Below are 27,162 nucleotides of genomic sequence, written 5' to 3' on the forward strand. Positions count from 1 at the left end.
GTGTGGTCCTGATGGAGCTGGAGGTAGAGCAGCTCTGAGCCATGGTGGCTCTGAGTCAGTGGAATTTTAAACTGCCATTGACGGAAGCACTCCATCAATAAAGATGAATCACGCTGAATTCAGAGGCAAACACTTTTAGTCAGTGTTCCTGAACGAGGTGTTCATGTCGTGTTTAACCTGGCCTCCACCGCTTCATTCAGACAACATTTTACCAACTCATCATCAGCAGGAGTTTGGATCCATGGCTGCCGGTGGTGTGATGATGCACCGGCTGGAGGATTCCTCTCGCCTTATTGCGCAGGATGATACTGCAGCTCCGCTACGGCTCCACACTCCAACCCACCTTGAAACGGCTCCCGCTAGTGCTGCGTTCAGGTCCACCGAGAAAACAGGGAAGATACATTTAACTTTATAGAACGCTCAAATTTGGCTGGAGTTGAAGTTTTATTCACAAACCCCGATTCCTTTAATTCACGTTGAATTCATTATGTTTAAACAAATACAGGCAAACAGTGGAAGAACTGCTGTCTTTCAAACAAACAGAAGAGATTTTCATCTGTTTTATATAGTAAAGAGTCCACCTGTTGGATTCATGGTGATGCTGTGCAAGTATTCTCTAATTAATAATGAGGTGTTTGATGTCTTTGTAGTAGGATGATCAATTAATCAATCAGACTTTTTTTATACAAGTACAATGGAACACAAAATGTTTTATAGAACCAAAGGAATCAAACAACCACCATAAATATCATATTATAAATGAAGGACTCAATTAAAACAAGCACAAGTATTGAGGAAACACCAGAGACAGGATCAGTCAAACATCCAGAACAGCAAAATCGGGCAATAATAAGAATTTTGAAAAGTACAGTGATAAAAGGCAGTAAAACATATAGAGAAACAAAATCAGTTAGCATATAAAATCACTTTAAGAAGCACTTCTTTGATTTAAACACCAGCATACTGTTAGTTTTCCCTTTTGTTTAATTATTCATATTTTTCTTTCTCTTGCATATGCTTTTTGTAGTCCTGTATACTGATTTTACCTCGAATGCAACCATAAAAAAATAGATGTTAAGCCAACAGCTGCCATTAATCTGAATCAGAAACACTTTATTGCTTATTCTCTTTGATGTTATAATATTATTAAAATTTTATGTGCTGTGAAGGTGAACAAAAAAGCAACTGACGGCCGGAAGGGCCATCTTCCCAGCGGCTGGAGTCGTTTCATCGATTGAAGTGTGGATTTCGGAGCGTTATCGCGTGACATGAACGCACCGCGACAAGTGGGAAACCTACAGCGCAGGTAACCAATCAGCGGCCGACGCCCTCCCACGCCCGCCAATAACACGAGTGCGAAGGCGGGACCGCGGGTATCTAAAGGACCGGCTTGGTTTCACGGCGTCGTCTGCTCTCGTCCCATTGGCGCAGGTGATCCGTCTCAGGATGCGAGAGGAGCGCGGAGGAGAGGGGAAGAGAGAGGGGAAAGCGCCGATGGAAAAGTGTCCAGGGCTCGGTTAACAAGAAAACAAGGATACCGGCCCGCTTCAGTTTGTCCCGGGCCGCTCGGCGATGAGAGATTCACCGAAAGGGGCACTTTGAGATATGATGAGGTTTTTTTCTGGTCGGCAATAGTACTATGATTTGGTATGTGGCCACTTTGATAGCAAGTGTATTCAGCACCCGAGGAACGGCCGCTCAAGGTGAGTCGAAGTGCAGTATCTCTGTGCTTAAGTTTTAACTTGGCTTTTTTTTAAATATCCCGGTCAGAATGGCTTCCCACGCCTGTGTGTCCGCTAACTTTGAACGTGTCGCTTGTATGTGGAAAATGTCACACTTTACGTCATGAAGTTCATACGTGTGTTCATCACCTGAGCGCAGCCCGGGCGGAGGAGGATGAGGGGAGCGGACCGGTGCGTTCACTGGAAATAAGGAGCTTAAACCTGTTTGAAACCCGCTTCATGCAACATTGGACATGCGTGTTTTCCTCTGATAAATGCTGCTGTCGGAGTTGTGAGGGTTTTGGGTGTCACAGTGGTACATTTTGCGGTGTATTTCTGTTGGCATGTTTCCTCCAAGACGTGAGTTTTTACTCCGGCCGGCAGCGGGACTGCAGCGGCCGCTTTCCCTCAGCTTCACCCTGGCTTCCTGCTGAAATATGAAGGCAAATGTGATTAGTATGGTGCGCTGGTGTAGATGTCATTAAAATGCTGTGAGTGGATTAACCTCTTCAGGGAGCTGCTGAGGCTGAAGCACTACCGGCTCTGTCCGCTAGAGGGGGCGCCTTCTCACAGCAGACACTGAGGCTGCTGTCAGTCACTTTATGGGTGATCCAACTTTGATCGTGATGGCTTCATGTGAGACTAAAACCACCTGACAAATGCCTTTTTTTTTTTTTTTTGGCTTGACCACCTGCAGCTGACCCTCACCTCTGACTCAGGGGCTGGCAGACAACAGATTGCTGAGTGTTATCACCAACAGATGTCCAAAATAGTCACTGATATCAAAGCTGGAGGCTTCATATTCAGGGATCAGCTAGAATTATTGTCTTATATATAACCAAAAATAGTGAATGACAGTTTCCCCAAAAGCCAGACTGACATATTCAGACTGCATCTCTTCCCAGTTGACCATCAGAGGATGCTAAGAACGAGTAAATTGTTTAATCTTTAATTATGTATGACATCATTGTCTAGCTCCATGTAATTCACGGGGTCTGTTAGTGTGTGAGCTTGTGTCTATCGTGTGTGTGTGTGTGTGTGTGTGAGCTCGTCTCACATCGATGACGACATGGGCAGGGAGGCATATGGTGGGCAAACGGAGCTGCAGAAGCAGCGTCACGCTTTACCTTAAAGAACTGGCACCCCACTCTTCCCTCCCGACCGAGAGGAGAGGTGGAGGAAATTGGGACAGCGTTTGTGCCTCAGCATCGCCGCCTGCATGACAGAGAAACAGGATGATGCCAATGAGTTTTCCGTCACTGTGTGTTAAAGTTTCGACAGTGAGTCTGGCAGGGTTACATGTATTTATTTTGGTTTGGCTGGACTGGCTACAAGGCAAACAGTTATGTAATGTCTTGCCTAAAGAGGATACACTGACTTGAGCGTCGTCTGCCAAAAGGAGACTTAGGGAGATGTTTTTAAGCGGCTTCCCTCGTCTCCTTAGTGCTCAGGAGAAGGCAGGCAGGCAGAAGGAAGGGAAGGGAGGATCGTGGATGGACTAGTTTTAACTACTGTCCCTATCTAACATCTGGCAGGTTGTGCATGTGATCCTGTGCTTTTGACGGAGCTCTGCAGCACACAGACACACAAACACAGCAGCCAGCAGAAGCTGCGCAGGGCGGCATCCTTGTGGCTGAGTGCTGCTGTCTCAAGCTGGCAGCTGGCAAATGGCTGGACTTTTGCCGGTGATAACCCTGGACCTGAGCCAGACTGCCTCTCCTTCTCTCCACCTCTCTCACTCTCTCCATCCCTCCTCTCACTTTCCCCATCTGACCGAGGTTCCTCGCTGCCCTCCCCGCGTCTCTCCTCTCCGCTCTGCGCCGTCCTGTCGTCTTGCTCTTCCGTACACTCGGATAAACTCGCTCCCCTCCAGGTTTCAAGTGGCCTCTCTCAGCAGGGCTGGGTAGCCGAGGGAAGTGAACATGGTGGGTTGTGTTAATGGAGGCTCAGGGCGTGCTCCACAGCAACCGTCTGCTGCCATTCACACACACACGCTTGTTACCCCTACCCACGCACACACACACACACACACACAGCATACGCACACATGTCAACATGCCGCCATCCCCTCAGGAAGCAGTGTCTTTAACCAAGATCTGAACATATGCCCACTAACAGGCTGCCTGCACCCGACTAAGTTGGACTAATTATGACTAAGCGGTGAGATAAATGCCACTCAGTTGTTAGATAAATACATATGCCACAACATGCCAAGAGGGCTGAGGGGGGAGGTTGGGAGTGTGTGTCTGTGTGTGTGTGTGTGAATGGGTAGAAGCAGTGCAGGGAGAACAAGTTGAACTGTCAATAAAGCTGCTTTCAGAAAGCTACCAATCCCTCTACAGACCAGATTCCCTGATTGTAAGTGAATATGTGCTATTGTTCCAGTTTTAAGTGGTACGGTATGCTTAAGGGCAAACCAACAAACCACAGTATCTGTTAGAGCTGCATGATAATCAAACAACACTGAGATTGTGATATCTGTTTCTTTCCTTTTGTGCTTTATATTGCTATTTACAAAAAGATAATAGATTTCATATAGCATGGGTGTAATCAGTCAAAGATCTGCAGCCTGTTCTTGTTTGAAGCAGCAGCCTCCACCACAAACTGGACAGCCCTCATCAAGACCCCAATCAAGCAACACTTCACTTATCCCCGCTGCCGTGTTCTTCCTTTGATGATCTTTCAGTAAAAATGCTGTTTACGGAGAGCAACTTAGTGGACAGTAAATCTTATGTAGGGCTCTGTTGTAGAACTGGAACACAAGTTTGTTCTACAGCTGCACAATATTCTACTTGTTTCTCCGCCAAGGAACGTGGCGGAGTTATGTGACGATTGGTGTAGCTTTATCCATCTGTCTGCCTGTCTGTCTGTCTGTCTGTCTGTTAGCAACATTACTCAAAAACAGACTAAGGGGTTTGGATGAAATTTTCAGGGAAGGTCAGAAATGACACTGGAATATTTCCGTACAACTGATGTTGCATTTGTTTTTGCAAAAAAAAATCTTACTTTTAAATGTTTCTCTCCTGTTCCTCACTAATTATTACATTAAAAAAAAATGGTGTCTACTGAATAAAGTATAAATAGTAAAGAACTGAGTTTATCCAAGAACACTTAAGTGAATGTAAATGATGTTCTGCCAGACAGACTTCTCTCCGTTACATTGATCATATAAAATGAGATGTACGAGTTTTCTTCAGCAGCTATAGTGCATGCATCACATGCTGGCAACATGATGCAGAGACCATATATCACGTGACGCTAGTATCAGTGGTAGCATGTCTGTAACTTTGCTGTGAATCTGCTGATTGGGAACTGCTCCCGTATAATCAATCAATCAATCAATCAATCAATCAATCAATCAATCAATCAATCAATCAATATTTATTTATAGAACACTTTACAACATTCAAGGTGACCAAAGTGCTTTCCAGTTAAAATCAAACAGTAAAATTAGAATAAAAGCAAATTAAAAGAAAAAAACAATAAAACACCTGTCAAGAAAAATCAAATCAAATCAGATAAAAATAAGGTAAAATGTCACCACATTACTGAGTATTAAAGTCAGTCTGCACATTGATGTGAATTATTTGCTAACAGTGACAACACAAATGCACATCAGCATGGGAGTGCGAGCGTTTTACCCCGAGTCAGAAGCAGTTTAAAGTGCATTCTGTTGTGTTTGTATCCTCTGTGTGTTTTCCCAGATCATTAAGTCCATCAAAAACACAGAGTGATTTCACAGTAATCATGACAGAATATTTGTGTAAGATGCTTCATTTTCCTCCCGTGTCTGCCTCGTTGTCATTCTTCATGACGTGTGATGGATTTCCAGCCTGGAGTAATAACCTACAAAGAAGGCTCATAGTCTGATATTTGTTCACACGCTCTTTGTGCCAGCAGAGAACATAAACACATAGGAACATCTCATAAAACAGGCCAAGGTTGAACGAAAGAAGCTGACTACAAAGTGACCTCCTGTATGTTCAGTGGTTGTTTTGACCATAAGACAATGTACTCTGCATCCTGCTGGCGAGTTTAGCACTCATTACACCAGTAGCTGCTCTTAAGTGGCTACTAGCATTTATGGACTTTTACTGATAATGTGCATTAATGCCTCTGTGCTGGCAGCAATTGCAGCTAGCTTTAGGGGAATAGGTTGTCTGTCTGTCCATCTGTCCCATTCTTGTGAATCCTGGGAACAGTGTGAATGAATTTCCTCAAATTTGGCACAAATGTTTAATCGAACTCCAAAGTGAGCTGATTATATTATGTTGGTGAGAGGCCACTGTGACCTCACCGACCACATTTTTGGCCATAGCTTAATAATTTCTCTTAATTATGGCCACATTTGGCACAAATGTCCACCTGGGTAATTATGGTGAAGTGATGATATTTGGAAGATGAGTACAACTGTGAAGTGGTAATTCCAGTGTAAGGTTTTATGACAAAATAGTAAAAGACGGAAAGCAAATCAGATACATAGCTAACTAGAAACGTCATCAACGTCGTTCATTCCCCCATGTGGCATTGTCAGAAATGCAGCATTTTTTTTTTAGAAATGCAGTTTTTGTTTGTTTATTAGTTATTGATCAGAAATCACGGCAACATAGAATATGGCCATTTAATGCAGATGTACCCACAAACAAAATTTCCTTGTGCTAAACACAGGTGTGTGTTATGCATGTGTACGTTATGTATGGATACTGAATTGTGTCACCTAAATTTGTAGCAGCTGCCGGAATTGATGGAACTTGGAAACACCCCCACAATTTAATAATTTTTTCCCTGTATCATTTCTGACAGATAAGTCCCACTAAGTCCACAGCCGTCGATTTGCCGTAGGATTGCAATCATGTGATCGTCAGCAGGCAGCTGATGTAGTGTTCACTTGTTGTGAACACTATCTCGCAATGATACAGAAACCTTTAACAAATCCATGGATTCAGACTAAAAGCACATCACTGCCAAAATCTAATCACTTGGTCCTTGTGTCATTTCTGACCTTCCCCGAAAATTTCATCCAAATCTGTGAGTCAGTTTCTGAGTAATGTTGCTTACAGACAGACAAACAGACAAACGTACGCCGATCGTCACATAACTCTGCCATGTTCCTTGGTGGCGTAAAAACTAAGGAAGCAATAAAAGAAAGTACTTAAACTCTACGCAAGACTGTACAACCCACATTAACCAGTTGATGGGGCACTTCATAACAATAAAACCCCAAAATGAGTTGTGGTATTGCCCATAAACTTATGATCCAAAGAAAATGCTTCCCTTCTCAGCTTACATGTGAATAGTTTTGTTTGTCTTTTACGATGACTGTGAGCAGATTAAGTTTGATAGTTGGACAAAATAAGACATTTGAGCTTTGGGAAAGTATATTGGGCCTTTTTATTGTTTTCTAGCATGTTATAGAGGAAGTAGTCAACAAATACAAATGAAAAGTATTTGAAATTATTATGACTTTACTCCTACTCAACATTCTTGTCCTTCTCCTAAGCTGGTAGAAAAAGCACCGAGCAGCTGTGCAGGTGAATGATTGGGTCTTCATGCCTTTTGGCTCTGCTGCGTTTCCACCTGGACACGTATTTGCTGTGACTGATTACCGTCTGATCCTTCAGGATGCACATCATTGTCAGACTGTTTGAGTGAAATGAGATTCATGTGGGGCTCTGAAACTAGACAGAAACTTTTGAAGCAATTTTTTTTGATTTGATGACGCTGCCTCCTACGTCAGAGCATGTGTATTTTGGATCTAAACTGTGTGTGTATAAATGGAGTTGGTGCAGCGCGCGGCTGCCTAATTAATTCTATTCCCACTAACTTTCCTGGTATCCCAGTTTTTTGATGATCCCTACAGTATGATCACTTAATGAGCAGTCTCCCTGTAAGTGGGTGGCTGCTTGGCAAAAACAAAGCTGCTGACCAAGAAAACAGAGACTCATGTCTCATTTGCAGCGTGGATTTAAATCTTGTGGGTGTTCAGCATTTTCTTACTGAAGGACTTGCGTGTGCTCCAGACACATTTGCTTAAATGGTTAGAATCTCACCTGTTCACTGATGTATATATATATATATATATATATATATATATATATATATATATGTATTTTTTTTTTTTCCCTTTTTGCTGGACTTTTCCAGTGGAGTCCTGGCCCACATGGAGCATGACTCCATCGGTCTACTTTCATGCTATAAGTACTTCAAAAGACTAATTTCCTTACTGGTGTGTGCTTGTTCTTTAAAGTCCAGCATCTACGATGAATGTGAAAGTGTGTGTCTGTGGGTGTAGCTATGAATCAGAGTAAGATGGCCACATTGAGCCCTGTGGTTTCAGATAAAATGGTTCTCTAATTCCAACATTCAGCTCTCTGGATTGAGGTCACACATCCTGTTAATATCAGAGGATGTATCTCGGTTTAAAGCCTCTTGCATCTGGAGTCAGTGAAAAGCAACATTTCTAAGTTGGCAGTTGGTATTTTTAGACCTAATTTTCTCACTGTCAACTTCATGGTGAGCCACCGTTTTCAGGCATTTTGTTGCTTTAATTACCAGTTAACTTTGGTATGTTTTTGGACCGTGAGAGGAAAACCTGCACATGCACAGGGAGAACATGCAAACTCTATGCAGAAAGATCCCAGGAAGCCCTGGACACAAACCTGGGATCTTCTAGCTGCAAGGTTAAAGTGCTAACCACCAAGTCACTGTGCAACCATCCAAAAACATGCTGAAGTTAATTGGTAATTCAAAATTGTCTGTAGGTGTGAATGTGTGAGTGATTGTTTTTCTGTATATGTAGCCCTGCGATAGACTACCAACCTGTCCAAGGTGTCCTCTGCCTTCACACTAAGGCGTCTGGGATAGACTCCAGCCCCTAATGAGGATTGGATGGATGGATGTTTAGGTGGGGGTTAAGTGTCAAAATCACATTCACATGAACTTCAGAACCTACAGTTTCCTACCAGAACACTACATTGTATTGAGGTGATCAGTATTAAACAATGTCCTGTCAGTGGTTTCATTGCTGTGGTTGATCCGTGTATAAATATTAGGTACCGTATTTTCCGCACCATAAGGCGCATCGGATTGTAAGGCGCAGTCTTGATTATGGGGTTTATTTCTGTATTTAAGCCATATATAAGGCGCACTGTGTTATTGGGCACATGCTAAAACAAGGAAACGGAAGCAAAACAGTGAGTTTGGTTGAACTTTATTCTACTACGTATTTAAAAATACACTCACATTATTTTTTGATCAATCTTTTGTCACACATCCATAAAAGTCCTCTTCTTCTGTATCTAAATTGAACAGCTGGGCAATTTCGACATCAAACATGCCAAGTTCACTCTTGTCATTGTCGGAGTCAGTCTCGTTGCTGGCGGCCATATCCCGCTCAGGCAGCGGTCGACTCTCCGGACGACACGGTCATCATCAGCAATGATGCCGGCTTTCGCGAAAACTCGGACAATAGTCAGTACTGTACGTAGCTTTATGTAATGTTCTCTAATAGGTTTACGTATTACGTCCCTATGTCGACGGGAAATGGCCTGACAGTCAGATTTTGGAACTCAGTGCACACATAAGACGCACCGGGTTAAAAGGTGCACCATCGATTTTTGAGGAAATTAAAGGCTTTTAAGTGCGCCTTATAGTGCGGAAATACGGTATATTAAAAGACTACTGCTCAGGATTTCAATATAGGAATTCTTTACTCATCCTCCAAACATGTTCCTGCAGAAATGCTCATCAGTGACTACTATGGACAACTGCCATGAGCGCATGACACTTTAAATGACACAGGGATTGGTAATATTGGGTTGTGCTCTATAATGTGCTGTGAACATCTCCATGTGCAGGGAAAGCCTTCACTCCCACTAAGCTTGATGAAAAGTAGCATCCCTGTTGCTTGGGGCAAATGGCACACTTCATAAAAGTCACCAACCTTTCGATGTCAATCAGCCTGGTATTTGGGCCAAGAAGCAGTGACTGACAGCTGCTGTCAGGCCCCTGAGCTCTCAGCGGCCTCCATTTTGGATCAGTGTAGTCTACCGAGGGTGCTTGGCCATGTGAACTAATGGAATAGATTGCTGGCAGAAAATGCTTCATGTGTAGTTTTAGATTATCCCTCCTGTCATCCTGCGGGTCAAATTGACCTGTTTTAAAGTTTTGAAAATGTGGGGAAAAAAATAATAGTTTCACAGTGAAAACTTCCACATTTTCAAATTTTTTTAGGAAATTTTTGAACATTTCTTGGTGGAAAAAAACAAATAAAAAATGTTTAAGAACATTCAGAAAAAATCAACCAAAATCCAATGAATTTCGCTGTCAAATTTGGGGATTTTTTATTTAAAACTTTTGAGGGAAACTTTTCAGGAAGTTTCTTCCTGAAGATTTTGCAAATTTTTATAAATTTGGGGAAATTTTTTCTGAATTTTCGGACTTTTTTCTGACAAGGCAACAACATTTTTTGGTAAGGACAACACGAGGGTTATCGAAGATCCCTGTCAGCTATATGTGAGCAGTTCACGGTACTCCGGTGTTTTACGGACAGTGTGTTTCTATTTTAGGCCAGTTAGCACAAAAACACACATGATTTATGTTTACAGGATAGTTATTAATGCTGCCTTAATTGTAGAAGACAGAGTGTGAACACATTCTTGTGCCACTGCAATCTTTTGGTTGAGATGTTTAAAATTTAATGCTTGCAGAGGTGCTGGGATCATAGATTAAATTAAGTACTATGACTTGGCTGCACACACTGTTGTTGACTTTGAATTTAGCTTTAATATATTTGGAATAGCCCAGATATAAGTACAGATATTCCAGCTGCTATTGTCTCAGATTCAGCTGCAAGGTTTTTGAAATGTATCTCTATTTGTCTGCACTATCACTCAGTGTCACTTAATTGTATATGGGGGAGGTCGGAGGTTGCTTATCTAGTATTGCCTGTCTGTGTAACTTCATTATAAATCACTCCTGATAGGAGCAGGGAGCCTACAGAGGAGAATGTATGGGTCCACAGGTATAGTTCAGAATGGATAAAGACATTATCTCACTAAATGTCTCTTTGGCTCGCATAACAACAACTGCCCTGCTTTATCTGAAACGTACTCCCTTCTAACTCCCTCACAGCTTGTCCTCAAGTTTACAAGGGACTAACAGACATTGCGGTCGCTACAGATAGACATGTGTACGGTATCCTTTTTATGATAGAGTATTGGACTTAGAGCAACCTTGCTGCACAGGACTTCAGGAAGGCGTTGTTCTCCTGCATGTGTCCTGAATATTCTGTACCAGTGTCCGTTAACTGACTCATGTTAAAGCTGCCCAGTTAGTAATTGCTGTAGTTCAGCACACAGAATGGGCACATCATCCAAACTTTGTCTGGTTTTATTGACATCTTGTGATTCTTCTGTTGGAAGGTACACTAGGGTCTATATTTAAGTGTCATTTATCAGATTGGGGTTGGAATATGCAGCAAAGCAAAGTTATGGTTCACTGTCTTTACTAGTGCACGTTTCTGCTGAGCACAAGTGAGCTGTTACCATGTATTTTTACTGGACCTTTCAGTGAGAGCTGCAACAATCTGTCATCCATCCATTATCTACACACCGCTTAACCCTCATTAGGGTTGTAGGGGGTGCTGGAGTCCATCCCAGCTGACTTAGGGTGAAGGCGGGGGACGCCCTGGACAGACCACCAGTCTGTCACAGGGCTATACATAGAGACAAACAATTACACTCACATTCGCACCTATGGACAATTTAGAATCACCAGTTAACCTCAGCATGTTTTTGGACTGTGGGAGGAAGCCGGAGTACCCATACTAACCTATGCATGCACAGGGAGAACATGCAAACTCCATGCAGAAAAATCCTGGGAAGACCGGAACACACAGCCCTAAATAATCTATCAATTCTTGGAAAAATATGTAAATATTCGTATTATGGGTTGTACAATCACAACATGGCTCTTTATTTAGCTGTTAGATAAATCTGTTTTACATGCGGTTTTATTAAATTTCAGATAAATCTTGAGGCTGTTTTAGGCATGGGTTGACTTACAATAAAGACTATGTTGGCAACACCACTGACACCAGTGTGTTTTGAAGGATGGGTCGGTGCAGACGTGCAACAGACTTATGGCAGCATTAAGTTGGGTCCTATTGTTTCTGGGAGGACTTTCTAAGGACAGGAAGCCTCTATAATCCCTCTATACTTAGGCCCAACATGAGGACTGCAATACACTGACGGAATCTATGGTTGTATTTTTGGTTTATCATTGTTCTTCCAGTTGTCCTGTGGTGAGATCAGCACTGAACTTGGTCTGCCTGTTTCTAAACTGTGAGAAGATGGTCCATCCTTCTGTGTAATCACGTCAGGCAGTGACACTCCAGCAAGCAGTAATGCCTTCATGTCAGAGCATTCTGACTCGACGCAAAACACAAACACAATGGCATCACCTACTGATACACAACTAAATTCATTCAACTAATTTGGTCATTGATTTATGTTACAAACACACGGTTATTGTCAGAAGGCTGCTTATGTCAGCATATTGCACTTAACAAATTCCTGAGTGGGAGATCCACCCTGAGCATTTTGGTAGTGCACAGACTGCAGCATGCTAATATGGTTAGCCCTTCGAGTTGCAGACAGTAGTTTTTTGAACCTTGTGCAATGTGTTACTCACACTGCAGGTTTTTATTGGCCTTCCTGCATGGCCAGACTTCTCTGCTTAAACTGTACAGGTCGGTTGACTGGACATCATGTGGAGCTCATGCTGACTGTAAACCAGGGATGTTCAGTTGAGATTTTTCACTCCAAATCAGTAGATAGAAGATAGATTAGAAACCAATCTATATGTTTGACAGTTGCATATCTGTGTAATGGATTAAGGAAAGCAATCCTGGACTGAGGCTAAAAACAAAACAAAACAGAATATTCACCAAAATATTACATACAGCTATTTTTACAGTTCCACTGAGTGCAGCACTGAGTGTAATTTTTCTTCAATAAAATAAACAAATTAAAACTAAAATATGTTGCATAATAGTGCAGCACTGTAGCAGAGCTTCCCATAAATGCCAGCTGTCAGCCAAACAGCTGACTACTCATTTAAGTCCAGGCACCGCATCTAAACAAATGTGAGCTGGATGATCGAGAAATGTACCTACTGTCTGCATCAGTCCTATCAGTCTGTATGAATGTGTGTGTGCTCACTGTCCTCATCAGTTCTGAGTTGCTGCTTTTTCTCCAGAAGGCTCTGCATCATGTACTAGTGGCTGCTCATACATCTAACTAGCACATCTTGCTGTAGGCGCTTGACGCGCATTTTCAAATCAGTTTGGATATCTTTCAAATGTGATGCATCTATGATGCTGCCAGAGAAAGCAGAACCTTGTGTACACCCTGCTGAAGCATGTGAGTGCTGCAGCTTTTATTTAATACCCATAGCATCCATTACTTTCTTGCATTGTACTGCAAAATGATCTGGTCCCATTGTCTATTTCCCAAGTGTTCAGCATCAAATTAATCGACAGTTTTACATGTGTCATGGCATCAGTTCTTTTTGCTATATATACACTACCGTTCAAAAGTTTGGGGTCACCCAGACAGTTTCATGTTTTCCATGAAAACTCACACTTTTATTCGTGTGCTAACATAACTGCACAAGGGTTTTCTAATCATCAATTAGTTTTTCAACACCATTAGCTAACACAATGTAGCATTAGAACACAGGAGTGATGGTTGCTGGAAATGTTCCTCTGTACCCCTATGTAGATATTCCATTAAAAATCAGCTGTTTCCAGCTAGAATAGTCATTTAACACATTAACAATGTCTAGACTGTATTTCTGATTAATTCAATCTTCATTGAAGAAAAATGATTTTCTATCAAAAATTAGGACAAATTTTTGAAAATTTTGAAACTTTTGAACAAACTTTTGAACGGGAGTGTACATATTTGATTTCAGACCATTGATCTTAACATTTAGATCAGTTGATTTGGGCTGACTTCCAGAAGAAAACATAGTAGCATTTAAAAAAAAAAAAAAATGTCAAACATGATTTTTCAAGCCAACAAGCTCTTGCTTCCAGGTGCGTTGTCCAGCCTACAACTGTAATAGCTGTTTTATCTGTTGCTCTTAAGTTTATATGACTAAATCATTAGCCATATAGTTTCTTTAAGATGACAGTATGTTGTGCTGTGTTTATGACATTGAAAAAAACTGCTTTTCTTTGAAAAATAAGGACATTTCTAAGTGACCCCAAAGCTTTTGAACAGTAGTGTGTGTGTGTGTACACATATATGTGTGTGTGTGTGTGTGTGTGTGTGTGTGTGTGTGTGTGCTACTTTGTAAATTCCTCTTCTGTCTGTTTGCTTCTCTTCTGCGCTCTGGAATCATCAGCAGATTGGCATATTTACATAGTGGCAGTTCTAGACAATTCCAGTTAAGGTAATGTCAACAGGAAGGCTTAGTGTCAGGAAAAAGAGACGAAAGCAGTGTTACATGGTTGTAGCTGGAACTGCACTCCTGGCTTTAATGGTTCATTTAAGTTAATTATGAAAATGTTGCTCTCGTCTTAATGGACAAATGTGATTTCATTCTGCATCCCTAGAGCAAATACACTAAATAAGCTGATAAAAATAGAGCAGACGTTACTGTTATTTTACAGAATCTGCCATTCAAAGTGTGAATTAATTTGTTTCCAGTTGCACATAATTGTGAAAATTATCCTGAGTTTGGTATCTATAGTTACAAGCCACATGATTTTCTTAAGTCAACTGCAATGGCACAACTTGATACATAACAAGATCTGTGGCTGCCTGAGGTTCTGCTTAATTCAGTGGACAGGCAGACATGGAATTATGAATAGAAATTCTCTGTAGCCTTAGAGCAGTCTTGGCGTCAAGACTGGTCCTGCTAGGCTCACAGTCCAACCGATATTTTAGAATTTACATAACTGAGCATATAATAACAGGCGCCATCTTGAAACTGGGCTACTGAATAATAAAATATGAGTGTAAGAAAAAATGCAAATATGACAGAAATGATTTCCAGCTGGTGTCAAATTGCACTTTATGTAGTATACAACACTGACAGGTGACGGACCTGAAGGACAGGCCACAGAACAATTTTGTTTGCTGATTCGATTCACCAAATGTTTCTTCTCTGATTTGACTGTACTTTGGATTATCGAAAGACCCAAGCAGAATCATAACATGATGATGAGGACGTCTGCCTCTTGTTTTATGATGATCAAGGGTCTTAGGGGTCACCGTGGTGCATCACATTCTGTGGACCTGTTCTGATGCTGGCACACAAATCGTTTCTGTTGAATGAAGTTGAAATCAGTACACCACCACCTTTACGGGGAGGTTTCAACAGCTGACAACAGAAGTGATGAAGTGATGAAGGGAAACACCCTCAGCCATTCCCGAAGCAGTCCAGTGGATTTATTTGAACTTTCTCAGACATCCTTCTGCTTGGAGGACTGAGATACATGTACACATGTTTTTTGCAGCATTATTGGGAAGTGTGATTAAAATACTGCCTGTGTACTGACCTAGGGAATAAAGGGAATGATCTAACAACCAATCAAACTACAAGGCAGTGTAAAATCAGATTAATTGACCTGTCCATGCATTTAAAAAAAAATGCTTCTCTTACTCCCTCTTTGCTGGTGACTTCGCTGTCTGCAGAATTTTAATTCCTTAAGTTTCTTTTGTGACGGTATGTCCATAGATAATAGACATCACGAGCACACTGGACACAGCAGCACAGGTTTGCTTTTAGACATATTCATATACAGATTCCAATCAGTGAAGCTTTCAGCGTGCACCAAGGGACCGTTAAGGTCATAGTTCAGGTGTAGGAGAAATCTAGAGGAAGCTTCCTCTTTTTCTGAAGGCCTAACTTGATGCGTTACCCTAAGGGAATAATCCTGGAAATGATACTGACATTGTTTGTAGACAGTGGCAATGCATTCTGCCTCCAGTTTGTGTCTCCAGTCAGATTTAACCAACATGCTCAAAGAACAAACTTGCCTTGAGTTGACAGAGATCCCAGTGTCCACGGTACAGTGCTTCCTTACTTCTCACCCACTGACAGTTCTACAGACATGGACTCTAGTATACTGGCATTGTCAGACAGAGGAAGCAGTTAGATGGATGAGTGCATAAAGTATACTCATTTAACCAGACAGAGCAGTGTAGCTTACTTCAAGTTCCCACTGTAGTCATCCGTCCATCCATTATCTATGCACTGCTTACATTGTAGGGGGCTGGAATCTATCCCAGCTGACTTAGGGCAAAGGGGACACCATGGACAGGTTAATGGATAATTTAGATTTATCAATTAGCCTGAGCATTTTTTTGGACTGTGGGAGGAAGCCCACGCATGCACAGGGAGAGCATGCAGACGCCATGCAGACAGATCCCGGGAGTCTTCTAGCTGCAAGGCAAAAGTGCTAACCACCAAACCACTGTGCAGCCTCCACTATAATCAATTTGAGGTTCGTATTTTGTTGTGCATTTCACCTAAAATAAAGCTGATGTAAAAGCTGCTTTGGACGCTTTCTGAAATGCATGATTTATTTTCATCCCATTTTCGTTCGGAGGCTTTTTAGCGCAGCAGTGTGGTTTTTGGTAATGGCTTCCTGCTAACATGTGTCTTGGTTGCTCTGCGGAGTTCTGTATACTTTCTCTGAATCCTGTGCTCCATTACGCCCACCCCCCTCCCTCCGCCTCTGCTCCCCTCTCCTCCTGCCATCCTGAGCTGGCTGGCTTCCTCCCCTGTCTCATTTTACAGCCTGGCCTACTGATGCCGCACAGTCAGCTTCCTCTACGACGACTTCTCCAGACCCATTAAACATTCATCGGATAGGGCCATAGGATACCTCGCCATACCCTCAGCTGTGCTACTCTAAATTCTTCCTAGATCTGAGCTTCACATCCTTACTGAGGTGAATCCTATAGGCAGGGCTGCCTGAAACAGTATATAATCATGCCTGCAGTAGACAAACTGATTGTGCTGCTGGCTGGCCTTTGTGGCGCAGTACTGTATATGACTCCTGATCCTCTAACTGCTGGCAGCAGTGTTGGAGTACCTACACTGATGTAACTTACAGTGGGTCCCACAGATAAATCAGTGTCATATTTCGCTTTAATTAAGCTAAAAATAATATCATCAGGATGTTCATTTATCTGAACTTGCATTAGAGGTCAGATGTAATCACTAAATCCACCATGTCTCCATCTTTTTGGTTAAATAAATGTCAGTCTGTACTAATAACTAAGTGGGAAATAAACACAAATAAATCCATTTTCCTGGTTCTTTGAAAGAAAACCATAATGCTGTCTGTGAAAAGCAATTTGTCATGTTTATTGTTGGCTCGTTTTGTGTTGGTTAGCTCTGTGGTGAAGTGAGGTTTAAATAGTTACGCGTTTGTAGGTTTCTGTGCTGTTCAGACTTTTTGTATGTATGCGTCCCTGGATAAATTAGAATTGATTAGCGGAAAAATAAGTAAGTATAAGATGGTTGATTTCAGTCAGTATTGCTAGTTACTGCTAATTTTTAATCATAATTTCTTAAAATTTAGAACAAATAAAAGGTTTTGAGTTTAACCACTTTAGCCTAACATGCACAGGTAATTTTTATGTTCATACAATAATAAAAAACAAACACACAAATAAATTATGCACACCTAAATCAAAATATATTATCACCTTGATAACATAAAAAAGCAGATAATACTCAAAATGAACATGAAGGGTGACCTGGATGAAGCCATTGCACTGAGGCTGAAGATCCGTAGCTCACCAGGTGTCTCTGCTTTCACCCTGATGTCAGGTCTGTCAGCTAGGAGTGCATAGTTAGGTGGACGTGACGGGGGACACGGGGTCCTGTGTCTGTTTTGAGGGCAACTGCCGATTACTGCTGTCCACAGCCTCCACCAGGGCAGGTCTTCAGGTAAGGACAGAGGTGATGACAGACCCAGGTGGCTGTGGACTGGTGTGTCTTTGAAGGCATTCACAGAAGCCATGGGGGGATTGATGGAGGGTGAACGGACTTTAATATCAACAAGGTGTAATTAGTTGTTTATGAATCAGGGAGGAAACGTGCTTTGGGTTTGCTTAGGCAACCAAACTTTGTGTTGTGTTTTGTACTTTCATGGCAGTTTGCATCTAAGTGAAGCTATACAACATTCTGTTGAACAATTTACTTATTGCTATTGATTAAGTGTCTGTTGGTGCTCCAAATTACTGCCATTCTCTAGGTCTATAGAGGATTTTACTTTATGTACTCCACTGTTCAAAAGTTCAGGGTGAATTAGAAATGCTCTTACTTTTGAAAGAAAAGCCTTTTTTTCAATGTAGAGTACAATACATTAATCAAAAATCCAGTCTGATTTTTAATGGAATATCTCCATAGGGGTACAGAGGAACATTTCCAGCAACCATCACTCCTGTGTTCTAATGCTACATTGTGTTAGCTAATCATGTTGAAAGGCTAATTTAAAAAAAATTAGAAAACCCTTGTGCAAGTATGTTAGCATATGAGTAAAGTGTGAGTTTTCATGGAAAACATGAAACTGTGTGGGTGACCTCAAACTTCTGAACAGTAGTGTAGGTAAAAAAAAATTAAATGGAATATTTTTAGCCTTTGAGGTGTGTCTCTTGAACATAACATATCCATGGCTAAATAAGCATCCAGTTATCAAAGTCTCATTCCAGCATTTTTTTAAACTCTGACTTGTGCTGGCAGTATGTAGCCTCAGCTTTTACCAAATATGCTCCAAACACTTAAAACCAGTGAGAAAAACACAGATAAAGTGACAGAATTCAGAGATCTTTATCAAAATAATTGAACTTTTGACATAGAAATGCAAGTTTTGGCTACAATACCAACAATCCTATTGAGGCTCTGCCTTGAAATAAGCTGTGCTCTTGTCAAACATACAGCTGCTGTTACATGCTGCTGTATTCGCCCATGTCCCTTGGCAATATCCATGACTCTCCATAGCCCCTAAAGGCCGTGGCTGATGGATCAGCCTGGTGGCCTCTATGGAGGGATTCAAGGTGTCAGGTAACAACTTACTTAGCATACTGCTGACATGAACTGTTCTTAATCTTTCCATCAGAAGGTCAGATCCCTGTTGTCCTGCTAAGAAACAATGCAGACACATGAAGCATCAATGAACAGCCCTGGCAGTTCATAAAACATCATAAATTTATCACAGAACAGCTTACAGAGAATGCGTACAAAGGAACTATGTGTAGTTTTGTATATAAATTATGTAGAGAGATTGTAGAAAGTAATGAAAATCAGAAGCCTTTTTGGAGACAAGTAGAGGAAAGCTACCTGTGTACAGAGCAGCTAGAGTGCACTTTGGACATGAAGTGGGCAGGGAATAGCTGTCATGACTAAATAGAGACATATTAGGACAGCTGGTATTGTATCTCATACACCACCAGGTGAAATATGCTTACTATGAAGCTAGAACAACCGCATTTTGCAGACAATACAGGATTTGTCTCCTGCATCTGCCAGGAATCCTGTTTTAAATTCACATGGGTGTGTTATTCACAGCCTCTAACAACTGTACTGTTCGCACTTCTCACTCTGACATCTTTTCAGAAATAATTGCACATCCTTTCATACTGTTTTGTGTGTAAAATTGCAGGGATAATGGCAATTAGTTTTACCAAAAGAATAAATAAAAAGAGAAAGGGAGAGTTAACAGATATGTCCTGATACACAGTTGAAATAAGTAGGTTCCCGTGTTACTGTTTCACTGTGTCCCCATATCTGCTGTGACCTCCTCCTATGACCTTGCCTGAGCAGTGGCTGCCACACAGTATTGCCCAGTAAGCAGCTAGACACATGTGAGAGCGGTCGTCCTAGCGAACAGCCCCAGCCTTTCGCATGGCAGGTGTCTCCTAAGCCTTTTTCTTTGAAAATCTCGACTGGACATTTGTATATTGATTGTGGTTGGCAAACACATGTCAGGTGGTACGAGGAGACAGGTGGTGACTAATTGAAGTGATAGCTCGTATAACTAGACAGATTTATTTCAAAGTCCAAGTGTTCCCTCTGGATTCAACTGCTCACAGCACAGGCTGAAGGTCCAGGATTGTTTAAGTCTTTGTTTTGAAGGTGAGTGCTGATAAATTGTTGGTTGGGTGTTTGAAGTGTTGGCATGTTGGCAGCAGTATATGACCGGTGCCTGTCGAGAGAAAACTTATGCGAGTGAAGTATCACTGATTTGGTCTGAGCAACATTTTGAATAACTTGTTAAGCAACTGTTCAAAAGTTTGGGGTCACCCAGGCAATTTCATGTTTTCCATGAAAACTCACACTTTTATTCATGTGCTTGCACAAAGGTTTTCTAATCATCAGTTAGCCTTTCAGCACCATTAGCTAACACAATGTAGCATTAGGACACAGGAGGGAAATGTTCCTCTGTACCCCTATGTAGATATTCCATTAAAAATCAGTTGTTTCCAGCTAGAATAGTCATTTACCACATTAATGATGTCTAGACTGTATTTCTGATTAATTTCATGTCATCTTCATTGAAAAAAACTGCCTTTCAATCAAAAAAAAGGACATTTCTAATTGACTCCAAACTTTTGAACGGTAGCGTATGTCCTGCTTATAGGACGCTTTGCTTAGCAGATAAAGGGTCAAACAGGGACTGAAATGTAGAGGCATCAGCAAACAATCAATATGTAGTTTTAGCATTATAAAACTGTAATTATTTGCTAAGAGAAGCATGAGGTTTTTGTCAATCTGGTCCGGATCAGTAGACTCATTGCAGAAGTCCCATAACTTACATGACTTCAATTTCTTACAACATAATGGGATTCATATTGCCAGGGTTGATTTAGAGTCCAGAAAGATAATTTTTTGTTTCTGCAAAATATCCTTGAGTCACACAGCAAGAACTTCAAATTCTGGGTTAATAAAGTACACCTAATTTGTTCATAAAAATGTTTGTTTACACCATGGCTCAGTGAGCTGTCAGCTCAATAATACATGTGGCAGCACTATAAAAAGCACTGAAATGAATAGGCTATTCATTTTATTTTTCCTCTGCAATTTTTTAAAAAAAATGAGAAGTGTGACTAGAATAAACAATGCATTATTTACTAATGGGCATGGATACCCAGGACCACTTTTTAGTCAGCTCATAAATTATTATTTTTTTTACTACTGTGCTGTTGATTGCATCTGTGTCAGTTTTGTACCTCAAAATTTTGAACTTTATTTCCGTTTCATTTTGATTTTAGTATTTTACAGTTGTTTCACTGTGACTCTGTGAAAACACTTACTATATACCCACATGCTTATGATATAGTGTGTGTATATATGCAGAGTCTCTGTGTCCAGACTTTAGGGACAACCCGTATTATAAATCTCACCTTTTGTAGCTTCTTTAAGTACAGCATATATTCTATGCATTGCTTAAAACCAAAGTATTTTGGGCTTTCACAAGCAATGGAGACCAACTGGCTGGTTTACTAATGTGTAAAGGGTAGAATGGAGCCTCTTAGATGTGGTGTATAACTTGCTAGTGCTGCAAAAACCAAGGATGTCTGAAGATTTTTAATTTTTTTTCGCAAAGATCTGATCTGAGTCATTAAATGTTTAGTGTCTGCCAATACCTAGCTCCAACCCAATACAATTTTCCGAGATAGTAAATGCATCAAATAATATCGATCAGTTAAAAAAGCACCTGTGATTGGTCCCGATACCAGTTTGTGACATTAGCTTAGGACATCCCTAGTGTAAAGTTTCTCAAATGGTTTCCCCCCAAAACAGAAGTCCAACTCGGCAAAAGCAGAGGCCTTTAGATCTAACCTTTACCACTAAATATTTGCTTACATTAGAGAATTTGTATTTTCATGGAAAGACATGGAGAACAAGGCATAATAATGAGAAAAATTCATTAAAGTCATGTACAGGTGGAGTACTGATGATTTGTATCCACATTTACAACCAGATTACTGATCAAAGCTTATATCAGGCTTTAAAATAATCTTCAGAAGCAGCCAAAAAAGAGCAGCCAGTGGTTTGGACCATCTGGCCTCAAGTTTAGGAGTTATGTAATGGCAATATATTGATGGGACAATGAAAAAGCTTTTAAATGTGCAAGTCAACAGATACACAGTGGTATATTACTGAACACTATTACTTTCATCTGTCAAAATGTATACTTCCAAAAGACCCTTTTCTTTATTATATATATGTGTGCTGTCTTCTTCACTTTTACATGAGGAAGACCACCTGTGGTTGAAGCATTATCTCTCACAAGTGAAAAATAGTCTGCCTTTACAACCTGTGAAGTGTTAGTTTTTTATTTGTCTGTTTCTCTTTATTCCCTAAATAATGTCTTTTAAATACAGTTGAATCACTGTTCACGATTGGTTTCCAATATATTGACTCCAAAAAAGTTCACAAGTACATGAGGTGAATGTAGTTTGTTACTGCCCACGTTTGTATGTAAAATACTGTATAATAAACATGGTGATTCTTCTCATCTATAGAATGTCACGCTGCACTGTTACTGCTACTTAGATTATGGGTATGTGGGCTGGATAGCCATGCAGTAAATGTTACCATGGTGATGCACCTGGTTCAAAGTGATTCAGCACAAAAGCTGAGTAAAACCCAAAGACAGCTGACTAACTGCCCCTACTCTGAGAAATGCTCAAGAAACCCAAACAGATGTACACATCTCTCTCTGGATGGTTTTACAGATGGTTTAAGGCAACTGTTTTGCAGTGACTTCTGCAACAAAGGCTTTTTCAGAGATCAGTTTGCAATTTTCAGCAGTTGCAGTTAAAAAATACCAGGCATGAAAGTCTTATTCCTTATGAAAAGGATGTGGACGCATTGGTCACAAAAATGTCTGTGAGCAAACTGGAGCACAGAGCGGAGGGCTTGAGGAGCGTACGGCACAAGAGGTACTACACAGAAATGTATTATTTAGCTCGATCAAAGTGAAGTGTGATGTTACAGATAACTGATGAGCTATCAGAAACCATTGGGACGATAGGTCAGAAATGGTTTCAAAGCTCCACATGAGAGACATAAGAGATGAAGATTGCATGTTTGCATGCAGATAGCATGCAAACATGCAGCTTTAAAGAGGAACTACATACTTAAATGTACTTCACAAAATGTATATAAAAATTAACGTCCTCTAATCAGGTATGGGCAGCCCTCCGCCTTCAGCCCCCATCCTTGGTTTGAATCGGTGGAATTGTCCTCATTTTCAAAAGCTGATGGAGAATAATCCTTCCCCACGCCCTCCTCCTCAGTCCCTCCCCGCCCACCCCTCCTACTCTCTTGCTTACTTTTTTAAAGCAATTTTTCTTAATTATGCAGTAGGTGGGGATAGGCCTATAACTGGGAGTTAAGTTACACTTTAATTACCTAATTATGGAAAATCAGTAGCTCTTTCAAGATGATCATTCTGTGTCTTTTGTAGACATGGTAGACATTGGTGTCGTACAGTAGCTGATGTTGTGAAAGTGTTAGCAACAGTCTTCAAATGTTATTTGTCTCTAAAAATGTATGACATTGGGGAATAATGGTATAATTGATGGTCTATCCTTTTTAAATCATGGATCAGCCAATCACTCATGGACTCTAAACATGCTAGCCAATCATTTTAAGTTGTGTCTGAGTCTCTCTGAGGCTTCTTTTGCTCAGCTCAGTGCTCATGCATACTTTCCCGGGGCAGCATGGCTCAGTGGGTAGAGTGGCTGTCTTGTAACTGGAAGGTTGCCGGTTTGATCCTCGGCCCGTTGTGCTCATGTCGAGGTGTCCCTGAGCAAGACACCTAACCCCTAATTGCTCCTGATGGGTTGTGGTTAGCGCCTTGCATGGCAGCTTCCACCATCAGTGTGTGAATGTGACATATCATGTAAAGTGCTTTGGATAAAAGCACTATATAAATACAACCATTTTCCCATTCAATGTGGACCAATGTATGGGAATAGAGATGAAGTGTTCACTACGTCTAAAATGATGTGATTATCATAGCAATGTTGAAGACCAGTGAAGTTAAGTGGGCAAACAATATGGAAACAGAACAGATAAGTTGATTTTGTTGGGTCCCCTGTGAAGAACCGATGCTTCCATCAATGTTGCAGACAGACAGAATTAAAGTAAAACAATAAAAAAAATTATATGCGTAAATATGTTTAAGTCAGACAGCTGAGGTCTCTCCCAGCAGGACAATACTCCTTGCAACAACATAAAAACAGTCCAGGAATGGTTCAGGGAACACAACAAAATGCTCAAGGCACTGACGCAGCCATCAAGCTTATCAGCAAAACTCTCTCCCCTGTCCTTGAAGTCTCCTTCAAACTTTTACCAGAGGTCTGGGAGCCTGAGGCCTAGCTGTTCCAAGTACTGCACTCTTGTGGACAGAGAACTCAAATGTTGTTCCTGTGATCAATTTAAGCCACTCTCCCAGTCTGAGTGCTCAAATTTCCACTGGTCCTGCTGCTGCCTGAAATTTCCACTTCTTTTCTAGCTGTGCTCTCAGCCTTTGGAATTTTTTGAGTTTCTTGTGTTCCATCTTCCTGATGTCTACATGTTACCCAATCAGGGTCATTGTCCACCACATTTGGATGTGTCTTCCATTTTGATCCTGGGGCTTCCAGCCCATATTCTGTACAGATGTTGCTGTATACTATGCCACCTGTTTCTTTATGGTGCTCCATGTATATTGTACCAGCCTGTATCTTACAGCCTGCTGTTGTGTGCTGTGCTGTCTAGGGTGCATCTTTGCACAGTCTACATCTGGGGTCTTGTCTGGTGTGGTAGACCTCAGCCTCTATTGATCTTGTGCTCAGTGCCTGTTCTTGTGTTGGCATGACAATTGCCTCTTTGTTGACTTTCAAACCAGCTTTTTCCAGCCACTGCTATATTTTTTCAATATCAGCCACTTTTTCTGTCTGTTGGTGGCACGTGCCAAGAAGGGAAAATGGACCATCATGGTAAACTGTTACTGAGACCCCTGTGCTCTGTTGTTCTTTATATCAGTTGCAATAATTTTGCAGCGGTCTGCCATTGGTGGTGGTGATACATTGGGGCAAAAAGTAACCCTTTCAGTATTTTCCTTCTCTATAACTATAGTTGCTATTACTGGCAATCCATTTTTCAGCAACAGTCTTGGAGAATAGAAGTCATCACCCTTTGCAGAACATAATGCATTCAGATCCACTACATTTTTCCCTCACACCATCTCTGGTAATTTAGTTCCTCTGTTGGTGACCAAATGCTTGTCTTCATTTCAGATCACCTCAGTCACTGATGCTGAGCAATACTATTAGTCACTGTAGTTATAGCATCTGCTGGGTGCTGTGAGTGTGAATGTCAGTGTGTATTTATACTTGTTTTCTAAAATATGGTGGACTGCATATAGGCTTGCACAAAAAATACAAGGAATGATGGAATGTTCTCATGATCTGTTCCCAGTTTCTTTACAGGAAAAACTTGTAACACATGCTGACGAGTAAACAGATGCAAAATGTCCCTGTATGCCATTACTGACAGGAATGCATCACTACATAGTCAGCACATAATGTGCAGTATTTATTTCAATTATTTTTCCCTCTCATAATGTTCCAGACCTAACTTGGAAGTGCTCCAACACTTCCTCTCTGGGCAGCAGAGTCTGATTAGGGCATTCACACCTTCCCAAACAAACTGTACCAAGGCTGTAGGTGTGCCAGAATTTGATTCAGTTGCAGCATGGCAGGTCTGAAAACACCTGCCGTGTTGTGCAAGACAACATGAAACCTTCACCTTTACAGCAGTGAGAAAGTCAGTGAAGGCTCGACACATTAACAACAATGTTGTTCTTTGCCATATCCAGCACAGCACACACAGTGCTACAAATTTACACCTATAGAGGAATAGAGGCTTATTCATCAAATACTTCCAGTGTACAGTAAAATACTTTAGTCACTGAGCCGTCCTCGCTTCTTTGTGAACATTCCTGAACTTGAGTGTCCTCTGATCCACCCTCAGCCATCTGACCTTAATTCCACCCCATCAGCAGGAGGTAAGAGGCTCAAAATACTTCTTTGTCCTTTCACAGACACCTCACTGCAAAATCAAAGACTCTTACAGTAGGCACAAGCCTGCAACAGGTTCAAGAGTTGAGGCACCACTTTTAAATACACCTATTTTAGTGCGATGACTTGGGGCAATAGTTGAAACAGTTATACATACAGTTATAAATGTCTTTGTGGAAAATGACAATTTAAAAAAAAAATCTGATACTTCGCCAAGGCTGTTCATTCCGACATGTGACTTTTTTTTTAGAAATGCAGCATTGTTTATTAGTTACTGATGATCAGAAATCCCTGCAACATAGAATGTGGCCATTTAATATAGATGTACCCACAAACAAAATGACCTTGCGCTGAGCATAGGCGTGTGTTATGCTTGTGTACGTTATGTACGGATACCGAGTCGCATGACCCCAATATGTAGCGAGAACTCATGGGGCTCGGAAACACCCCCACAATTTAACCAATTGTTCCTTGTATCATTTCCGATGGATAAGTCCCGATAAGTTCGCAGAGGTCGACTTGTAGTAGGATCTCAATCATGTGATCGTCAGCAGGCAGCTGACGTAGTGTTCACTTGTAGTCATAGTTACAGTGCCGCTGTGCCGCTATCTTGTAACGATACAGAAATCTTTGTCAAATCCGTAGATCCAGACTATGAGCTGCATCACTGCCAAAGTCTAATCACTTGGTCCTTGTGTCATTTTTGACCTGACCTGAAATTGTCATTGAAATCCGTTACTCTGTTTTTGAGTAATGTTGCTAACAGGCAGGCAGACAGACAAACCAATGACGATCGTCACATAACTCCGCTGTGTTGCTTGGCAGAGTAAGAGTCAGTATGTCAAAACTCATTATGTTTGCATGTTTGAGGCTTTACTTGTGAGACAGTTGAACCAGTTCAAAGAATTTAAATGAGTGAATGAGTTTCCAGCTGCATGTATCACATGACCTGTCTTCTTGTCTGCATGCATGTGCATCCTTATGTACCTGTGAGATGCTACCAAATGATGCAGTCACTCACTTTACTACTAATGGTCCATAACTTTATATTATACATGATGACAACTGTGGTAATTCCTTTAGTTTTTATGTGACGATATCTTTTCAAATATTTGATGATTCCAAATCTGGTTTATGAATACATTGACACTACTTTGCACTGTTCTAGTATGTGATCCCTTGAGGGGCCTTAATAGATTTCTAATGTTGCACAAAACTGCTCCTGTTAATGTAACTACGATGTTTGCAATTATGTGTAATTATCAGGAATGATTTAAGCTGAAACACTAATCTGAACTTTCCTGCATCCACAAACATTGCCACAGTGTTCTATAGTA

At 41.1% G+C, this 27,162-nt stretch overlaps 1 protein-coding gene across 5 annotated transcripts in view; it reads left to right on the forward strand.

Moving 5' to 3' along the window:
- The first annotated feature begins 1,394 nt into the window (after window positions 1–1,394).
- Window positions 1,395–27,162, forward strand: part of LOC110958361 (protein turtle homolog B-like) — a 171,085-nt gene continuing 145,317 nt past the window's right edge. For all 5 annotated transcript variants that reach the window (XM_051937145.1, XM_051937147.1, XM_051937146.1 and 2 more), the window contains exon 1: window positions 1,395–1,703. In XM_051937145.1, the coding sequence (XP_051793105.1) occupies window positions 1,640–1,703 (64 nt within the window). In that variant the 5' untranslated portion in view covers window positions 1,395–1,639. The remainder of the gene's footprint in view (window positions 1,704–27,162) is intronic.

Source organism: Acanthochromis polyacanthus, chromosome 17 (genome assembly GCF_021347895.1).
Source record: "Acanthochromis polyacanthus isolate Apoly-LR-REF ecotype Palm Island chromosome 17, KAUST_Apoly_ChrSc, whole genome shotgun sequence".
Lineage (NCBI taxonomy): Eukaryota > Metazoa > Chordata > Actinopteri > Pomacentridae > Acanthochromis > Acanthochromis polyacanthus.